The sequence below is a fragment of the Formica exsecta genome, unplaced genomic scaffold, assembly GCF_003651465.1.
Source record: "Formica exsecta isolate Colony F162 unplaced genomic scaffold, ASM365146v1 scaffold155, whole genome shotgun sequence".
Taxonomy (NCBI): Eukaryota; Metazoa; Arthropoda; class Insecta; order Hymenoptera; family Formicidae; genus Formica; species Formica exsecta.
This window is the reverse complement of record NW_021848872.1, coordinates 22,851-31,964: the sequence shown is the minus strand read 5'-3', so window position 1 is coordinate 31,964 and position 9,114 is coordinate 22,851. Positions and strand designations below refer to the sequence as shown.

The window sequence follows — 9,114 nt, the reverse complement described above, 5'->3', positions numbered from 1 at the left end:
TTTATTATTTATTATAATTTTAATTTTTAAAAAAATGCAAACTTTTTAATATTACATATAATAATAATAACTTGTCATTGTAGCTGGAATTTTGAAACCATACTTTGATCCTAGAATCGTGAATGGAGAAGATGCCAAAGAAGGCGAAATTCCATATCAGGTACATATTGCCCCAAAATAATGTATAAATAAAGACATAATTATTAAAATTTGCGCTTCTTATAATTTATAAAAATATTTTTCATTGCGATTAAGAACATCAAAATAAGTAAATGCATAAATATTAGAGTGCTATTATGTTTATAGGTTTCTCTTCAAGACAAATATTCTTCCTTCCACTTCTGTGGCGGCTCAGTCCTGTCTGAACACTACGTTATCACGGCAGCTCACTGTGTTGCGGGGTAATTTTATTACAAGTTCTTTCGCACTACATTAACCACAAATATTGTTAAAGTCATATAAAAGACGCTAAGACATAAATGAAACTTATTTTTTTCCCCTTTGCTCTATTATTCTAATATTTGCGTAAATATTGTTTCGCCAATAAAAGAAATATAACACACTCATTAGGAGAGATTATTTTTTCGGATAGATGTTTTAATAATTAAATTTTTATCATATATATAGCAAATCAGCCTCGAGCGTAAAAGTTATTGCTGCCACCATCAATCTGAACAAGCCACAACTGACAAATGAGGTCACAAATATCTGCGTGCACGAAAGATATGACTCCTCTGATTCCTGGATTAACGATGTTGCTTTATTAAGGGTAAATGAGCTTTATTACAAATTTTCTTTCTACAGAAAATTAAAATTATTTGGTCCTTCCCAATTTTTTCTACTAATCAATAATACTTAAGTAAAAATTATCTTTCAGGTGAAAGATGCCTTTGTAAGATCTGCAGTCCTTCAATACGTTCCTTTGCCACCAAAGGGCCACGTTGTCAACGCCAACGATGTTGCTGTTGTATCAGGATGGGGCCGACTTTGGGTGAGTTTTCTACTTCCCTAACAATTTTTTTCTCGCGCGCAATCTGCGCTATCTTTTATGTAAAGACCGAATTCTTAAGATTATATTTATATTTATTATTTATGACACGCACGGGCAAAAAAGTAAAACAAACTACACTATCACTGAAAGCACAGCAATTATAAATATTATTGCAAAATTACAGCAAGGCGGACCAACTACTGAAAAATTACAACGAGTCAACATTGTGATTGCTGACCAAGGCTACTGCGCCAATATATACAACAAAATGGGACACCACGTCTATGACACACAAGTTTGCGCATACGATCCGCAAGTGGAGAAAGGATCTTGCCACGTAAGTTCTCCTCAAAATTTTAATATCTATTTTATCCACACATTCATCTACATTTAATATTATCACATTAATAATATATTATATGAGCACAATCTCTTAAAATATAATTAACGCACGTCATAATAAAAAAAAACAAGATTTAACAAGATAAAATATTCGATTCAATGCTATATTTAAAATGATACCTTTTTCTAGGGTGACTCTGGTGGTCCACTGACCGTCGGTGGAGTACTCGTTGGATTGGTATCCTGGGCGAATGGTTGCGCCAGTACTTCCTACCCGACTGTTTACACACGTGTCGTCTCTCATGTTGATTGGATTAAATCTAATGCGGTCTAATGCAATTCTATTCTATGATTCATTCGCTGCGTTTTTTTTTATGTAACCCTTTAACGATCAATTGTTGAAATCGAGAAAAGAAGATTTTCTGGTGTGTATACAGATACGATAACGATGTGACGTAGGGTTGTACAAAATAAGTACCCTCAAAATTTTGTACACATTTTCAACATAATAAATATGTATATATATGTATATATATTGTTTAAATTTGTACAAAGAAGATCGTTAATAAATATATTTAGTTTGTACTAAAAACCTATAAAGTTAAATTATCACATGATAAATGCTATCTATCGCTTATCACGAATCAAGTCTAGAGGGATTTCGTTATAGTACTATCGAATCTAGTACAAGAGATTGAATAGAATTCTTGGCAAAATCAATACACCGTGACCGCGCGACGCTCACGTGTTGCTCTTATTTCCGGCGACACTTGGAAGAACGGAAACGATCGATGCGAACATTTTAACTGTAATTGACAATCATGATCATAATGTCGTTTATCAATTGCATGATTCTAAATAAAAAATATTCGTTAATCGCATCATTAATAGCACCACAAATTTATTCTTATCATCTCCTATATGATCTTCTATATGACTTTTAATATCACAGGGAAAATAATAAATTTGTCAAGAAAACAGTTAGATTATATTTTCCGGATTTATAGACAAAAAAAAATAATTGTAAAGAAAAGAGAAATTTTCCGAGTGCCGCAAGAAAAGATAGATAAAAAAGATATAAAGAATATAGCCAAATTTATTTCTTTTTCTTAAAAATAATCAATAGCACACATTAAAAATTTTCAAATAAGAATAAGACGAAAAGTAACTCTAACGGGATAGCTGCTTCTTGACAACAGAAAAACATGAGCACGGATTATTCGTACCGAATTCTATTCCGTCACCCGTATTTACATTGCTAATAAAATTTTATTTCTGCTTTCGCCAGTGTTCCACAAGAAGCGCGTGATAGACTCTTACGTCACTCGCCGGATTTGTTTTGTCCCTTTTCGACGATTTTACTTGGAGCGTAAAAGAGCCTAGTAGTTGCTCATTTCCGACGGAAGACAATGTCATTATTAATTCACTACGCATCTCTCAAAGAAATAATTTTCTTGTTTTATCTGTAAAAAAAAAAAAAAAAACTGCTTGCAGAAACCTAAATCATTTTCGCCACTTGTGCAGGAACCCGACTAATTCATAATTTCGGTGAGTAGAATTAGTACACACAATGAAATTTTCATCCGCTGTTAGATTTTTAAAATTAATTTGTCGTTTAGATCATTTTTCGTCCCAAATACGTAACAGATCAACTGGATCACTGTGTATTGCGTTTACAATTATTCCTAAATAATTATTCAACTTCGCGCTAAATATAATATATTTACTGCTCGGCCGAAAAATAATAAGATCTATAATATTATATCAAGAATCGACTATACTCTCTGGCGAAATTCTCCGAGCCGATAAACTTCTATACTTGGTAAATTTTATAAACTCGCTAATTATAAAGAGTTAATTTCTACCATTTTATTATGGCATTATATAAACAGGTACGGATAAAACCGCAAACAGATAGCATTATTTTTTCTTATAACCGCGTCAGTATTTTGTAATTACGTTGGAAACAATCGCGCCTTTGCGCGTATATAATGCATAACTTTGTGATATATAATATTTAAATATAAGCATGTGCTAACAATAAGTATCACGTTTTAAAAAATCATACAAACATACAAAAAATATTAAAAATTATATTAAAAATTAAATGCGCACAAATCATTTAAATTAAAGAGATACGTGTGCGATTATATATCGTTAATTAAATCTGAAAGATTTAATTAAAAACATAAAAAATTCAAGAGATGTATTATTATCTGAATATATCAAACGTTTAATTTTTGCACAATACAAAAATATTTTAACTAATTTAACTCGATGTTTTTTTTGCGATTGTGATTTCAATTAAATCATTTAGTATATCTGCACTACAATGAATATCAACGCTAAGGAACGCCCTTCCAAAAAATATCGCGACGAAAAGTCTCGACGAAGCCACCGAAAAGCTTCAAAGAGACGAAGCCCTTTTCTATTCGCGATCAATTCGACATCGTCGCGCTACCTCCTCTTTCTTCCACCTTTTCTTTCTCTTTCTCTCTTTATTTTTCCCTCTCTTATTCGTCTTACAATCTTCCTTTCATTTCTTTTTTTAGACCCGTAAGTCGACCTTGAGGTCGTTGAAATAAGTCGAGAGTCGTCGCGACAACTCAATTTTATTGGAATTTTACAAATCATTTTATTGACTACAAAATATCATAGCTTTTGATTCGGTATAGGAATAAACGCAAATACTTTATTCAGAATATATAATGAAAAATGGTAAAATTTTATAATCAGCAGACATAAATCAAAGATAATTAATATATTTGAGACTATGAATTGATTGATCACAACACATAGATTTCATGAGAAGTTGTTTTAATAATTTATTAAATATCGACGTAATTTTCACGGAAACGTTTCCACAAAGTCTGTCGTTTATTTCATGTAATGATTATACCCAATTAGAGATTATAATGAAATACTCAGATATCACTTGCTTTTACTATTAAGAGCAACCCGATCTATAGAAATAGCTAAATTAGAAAAATATAATATCTCGCATTTCCAATCTACAATCGAGTAAATGGTCGCGCAAATAGGTTTAAATGAGTCCGAAATTATAGATCATAAACTCGAAACTTGCACCATTGAACTTTGTGCCTTCAGACGTATGAAATCGCGATACGGTAGACGCCCATTGAGTTCACCCGCTTCGAATGCTGAAGATAATTGCATTATACGATAGCGATGTAAAATATTGTTACGATCATGGCGTGAATGTGAAAACATTCTAAATTCTGAGCTTATCTAGTTTTATATTTTTCTCAATACATTTTATCACACTAATGAAATTTTTTTCTCATTGCATTTTTACTCGACAATATACATTAAAACTTCATTCTACAAAAACGAATACCGGAAAAGCATCCCGTTCGTATTCACGATTACGAGCCATATAACTCTGCATCTTTTCTATTTAAATATTCTTTTCAAGAATTCTTGAGAATATCTCACCCAATATTGAATAGCACGTGCGACGCATAGCATACGCGATTAAAGTCGAGCTTTGGCATGAAGCCAGTAAAATCTTTCTCTTTCTTTATATTAATAATAAAAAAGTGTTAAGTGTTATTAGTACCAACGTAAAAGTTTTATTCGATCAACATAGAATTGAGTGTTTTTTTCAATCTGATTATTAAATATCACGATAAGCAATTAATGACAGTAACTTGCAATTTGCAATGCAAGTTTGATTAATGTTATTTATGCTATTTTTTTGCTATTGGATGACAATCATAAAAGAATATCATTTCGATATCGTGAACAAATAATCTTTATTCCATACACGATTTCTCATACCAACAAATATCATCAAACTTTAAAGGGTTCACCTGCACACGAAATAGAGTACAGTACTTTTCGTCGATTCTCTAGAGACTACTGGACTTTGAAATGCTCTTGTGATAAGATATATATATGCGAGAAAGTGGAATTAAAGTCATGATGCTCACATTGGTACGAATCATCATATCAATCTTTACTTTCTTTCTTATTAAAGTTATATGCTATTTAAACTCAATTAATGTGACAGAAATGTAAAAGAAAATTGTACATACTGTTATGATAAAAAAATAAAACTAGTTTTTAAATATATCTTTTACGTCATGTGATTTAACTCTCTATTGATGATATATTCGTATGATTCTCTATATATTGTTTGTAGTACTTTATATGTAGATGAAAATAAAATATGTCAATGCATATAGCACTCACGTGTTAACACGTGTCACGCGCGATTCGCGATTTACGAAAGTATAATAAATAACTCGGAATATATATTCCGAAATATCATCCCTCTTCGTGCTATCTCGTATCCAAACAGAAAAAAAAAAAGCAAAATATGGAATCGCGGTGCGTGGACTTAATTAAGAGCGAACTCGAAAGCGGATAGACTCACCTGCTTGCGGAGCGGCGTGACGCACTCATCCTTGGTACGCTCGAAACGCTCGAACTTGAAGCTGTTGCTGCGGTAGAGCTCGTTGTCGCTCTGCTGCCTCCTGCAGAGCCGTCGCGTGAGCGCGCGCGGTCTACAGGGCGCACATTCGGCGGCGAGCTCCCAGTGCAAATGCAGCATCGCGAGCTCGGCGGTGCAGCGGGCCATCGCGCAGCCGGCGCGTCTCACGCGGCACTTGACCCGCTTGATACGGCCCTCGGATTGCGGTTTGTGACCGCACGGCTGAGTGCAACTGCAGTCCGTGCACGTGCGACGCACGCTGCGCGTTTTGGCCGTGTGCGGGCACGGCTTCGCCTCCTCGCCACACTCGCACTCGCATGGCGCCTCGCCGCCGCCTGTATGGGAGCAGTTTAATCTCTCGTCGGTGCATTCGCACGGCTGCTGCTGTGCTTGTTGCAGCTTCGACTGCGAGGAGACGGGGGAAGATGAGGATTGTGCGACTGCTCGGCGACGAGTGCCGGCGCCGCAGGATGTATGCCGGCAGGAACGATCGTTGCATTCGGATCTGCAATGAGAAATATGTGCATGTTAGATGAATAAGACAAATTTGTGAATGGCAAATTGTATCAAGTTTGTTAAATGTTAGTATACAGGAAAATTTGTGTTAAATTTAACATATATATTACATATGTCCCAAACGATCCACACAAATTTTTGTTTTAATTTAACATAATATGGATATATTAATTGGTAACATTAATACATATTTTTTAACAAGAAAGCATAAATTTTCCAACTGTGTAAAGGAAAAAAAAAAGAATTTTTGTTTATTTTTTAATTCAAAATTAAAAATTAATTCCATTGAAACCAAAGAGTGATTTCTCTCATTTGAAATTGTACGGATCGTAAATATCTGCTTTTGAAACATCGTATTGAGCAGGATGTATGCCGGCAGGAACGATCGTTGCATTCGGATCTGCAATGAGAAATATGTGCATGTTAGATGAATAAGACAAATTTGTGAATGGCAAATTGTATCAAGTTTGTTAAATGTTAGTATACAGGAAAATTTGTGTTAAATTTAACATATATATTACATATGTCCCAAACGATCCACACAAATTTTTGTTTTAATTTAACATAATATGGATATATTAATTGGTAACATTAATACATATTTTTTAACAAGAAAGCATAAATTTTCCAACTGTGTAAAGGAAAAAAAAAAGAATTTTTGTTTATTTTTTAATTCAAAATTAAAAATTAATTCCATTGAAACCAAAGAGTGATTTCTCTCATTTGAAATTGTACGGATCGTAAATATCTGCTTTTGAAACATCGTATTGATTTCTCGAGATTTATAAGTATATCTGTAGCAATTATGCAAGTGTCTATATATTACTGGAAACGTCGATTTTCATATAGCAACATATTTTGCCCGAAATATCTAACAGCCGCAAGTTAAACCGAGAGAGTTCCTATCGACTATTGGAAACTTCATTTAGCGTATTATCGCACAATGATATTGTGGAATGGTAGAATTCAGTTCGGGGGCCGAAAGATAGAAAAAAAAATCAGGTCAGACTGAAAAGGAGAACCGCGAGATGGTTTGCGAGCAACTGTATAACGATTAAATTTAGCCGCACGTAGATAATTGCATCGCGAGTAATAAATTGATTTCATTATAAATTGATTCAATAATTTAGTAATTTTCCGCCTCAATAATGCTATATTTGTAATTTCTTGAATTTCTTGCATGTTCTACGTTTCTCTATTAATGTGTATAATATATGTATATATTTGTGAGTCTCATCAACAAATAAAATTTATGCATATAATGTTTCAATTATTCGTTTATTTATCTACACAAGCTGATATTTTCAAATGTATAAATTTCATTCACAATAAAAAGTATTCTGTTTTGTGTAATAATTATATATTAAGACGAAATAGATAACCGTATGTAAAAAATAAGATAAGATTTATTTTTGTAATTTAATAAACTGTAAGCGATTTTTATGATATTTGTGATTGCGTGAACTAGAAACTAAAATAAAAATGTACGGTCGTATATAAAATTCACCGTGTAACACGTGGTACTTTATAAATCAATATCTCAGCATCTCTTTCGAAAATAAAAGACCATGCACGATTTAATATTCTTAAATCCATCTACTAGACGCTAAAATTTGTTCTGTTATGCCGACATGAAAACGCTTTTAAACGTCGCATTTGACATTTCATCGTCACGAAGATTACCCCATATTAATCCAGACAATGTAATCACTTCATTTATCCCAGCATTTGCATCACCCTTGGGCAACAGCGAAAATCCAGAGGTTAATTATGCTAGCTATACGTATTCATCTAAAACCTGCTACGACCAGCGCAAGTATCAACAACACATTAGCTCATGATCTTCATCATGCCTTCCACCCCTTTAACCGTGATCTTCTAGAACGCGCAGTCAAGCTTTATGTAATCGATCGCAAACTATAATATCACCATCAAATCGAACGATGCCTATAAACGATTATAAAACAAGATCGCCACCAATAGAATTAAAGCAACGCAAAGCAAAATATCCGCGGTAATGAAGGAAGTACGGCAAGTTTGTAACACCCTGTATGTGACAACGTATCCGAATGGACGTAACTGTTGCTTGTTATTCCTACTCTTATCGATCGAACGAAATAGCCGATAATATGAAAAGAGTTCAATAACAATAACAATTTTTCAAGGAAATTTATTCCACGATGTCGCAACAATTATTTTTTTATGTTTCATCACCGGAAGGTTGATGGTCAACAAGTGCTATCGATCGGATAAAGCACCTCATCTTGTTCACTCTATGCAATGGGACCGCAATACTTGAAAAACAGCTTTTTCACATTTACCTATCCCAATCTACAACCTACCCCAACAACAACAATAAACACGCTGCCTTCATTCACAGGATGCACTGTTCGGTATATATTTTATATTATTACTCCGTGACATTTGTGTTTATATTTACCTTCTGATTCTTCGCGCGGCCGATCCACGCTGTACATGCGGACAGGGTTGCGAGTCCGGCGGGCAGTCGCAGCTGGTGACGGCCGCGGCCGCGGTGGCGGAAGTGGCGGCTGGTCGCGTACGGCGGATCCTGATGAGCACTGGGTGCACAGGACACGGCTGTACCTGGCAGCCGCAGACGATAGTCTGGGGTCCGCCGCCGCGGGATTTACGGCCGCCGCCGCCGCGCTTCGCGCGTTGGTCCACGTGCAGCTGACACGGCTGTACGGGACAGCCGCAACGGGCCGCGGCGGCACCGCGACGCCCGGCACCCTGTACGCGTCTCCACACCCGCTCCATTCAACGACCGGCGTGCGACTGACAATCGGCC

At 35.1% G+C, this 9,114-nt stretch overlaps 2 protein-coding genes across 2 annotated transcripts in view; one reads left to right on the top strand and one right to left on the bottom strand.

The window, feature by feature from the left end:
* The window catches only part of LOC115232997 (chymotrypsin-2-like), a 2,501-nt gene extending 583 nt beyond the window's left edge, over positions 1 to 1,918 (top strand). The window contains exons 2-7 of the mRNA XM_029803197.1: positions 84 to 160; positions 307 to 401; positions 628 to 769; positions 878 to 991; positions 1,176 to 1,328; positions 1,524 to 1,918. Of these exons, the coding sequence (XP_029659057.1) occupies positions 84 to 160; positions 307 to 401; positions 628 to 769; positions 878 to 991; positions 1,176 to 1,328; positions 1,524 to 1,667 (725 nt within the window). The 3' untranslated portion in view covers positions 1,668 to 1,918. The remainder of the gene's footprint in view (positions 1 to 83; positions 161 to 306; positions 402 to 627; positions 770 to 877; positions 992 to 1,175; positions 1,329 to 1,523) is intronic.
* The window catches only part of LOC115233002, a 110,825-nt gene extending 101,742 nt beyond the window's left edge, over positions 1 to 9,083 (bottom strand). The window contains exons 1-2 of the mRNA XM_029803203.1: positions 8,746 to 9,083; positions 5,733 to 6,294 (exon numbers count right to left, since the gene is read on the bottom strand). Of these exons, the coding sequence (XP_029659063.1) occupies positions 5,733 to 6,294; positions 8,746 to 9,083 (900 nt within the window). The remainder of the gene's footprint in view (positions 1 to 5,732; positions 6,295 to 8,745) is intronic.
* Positions 9,084 to 9,114: the final 31 nt, after the last annotated feature.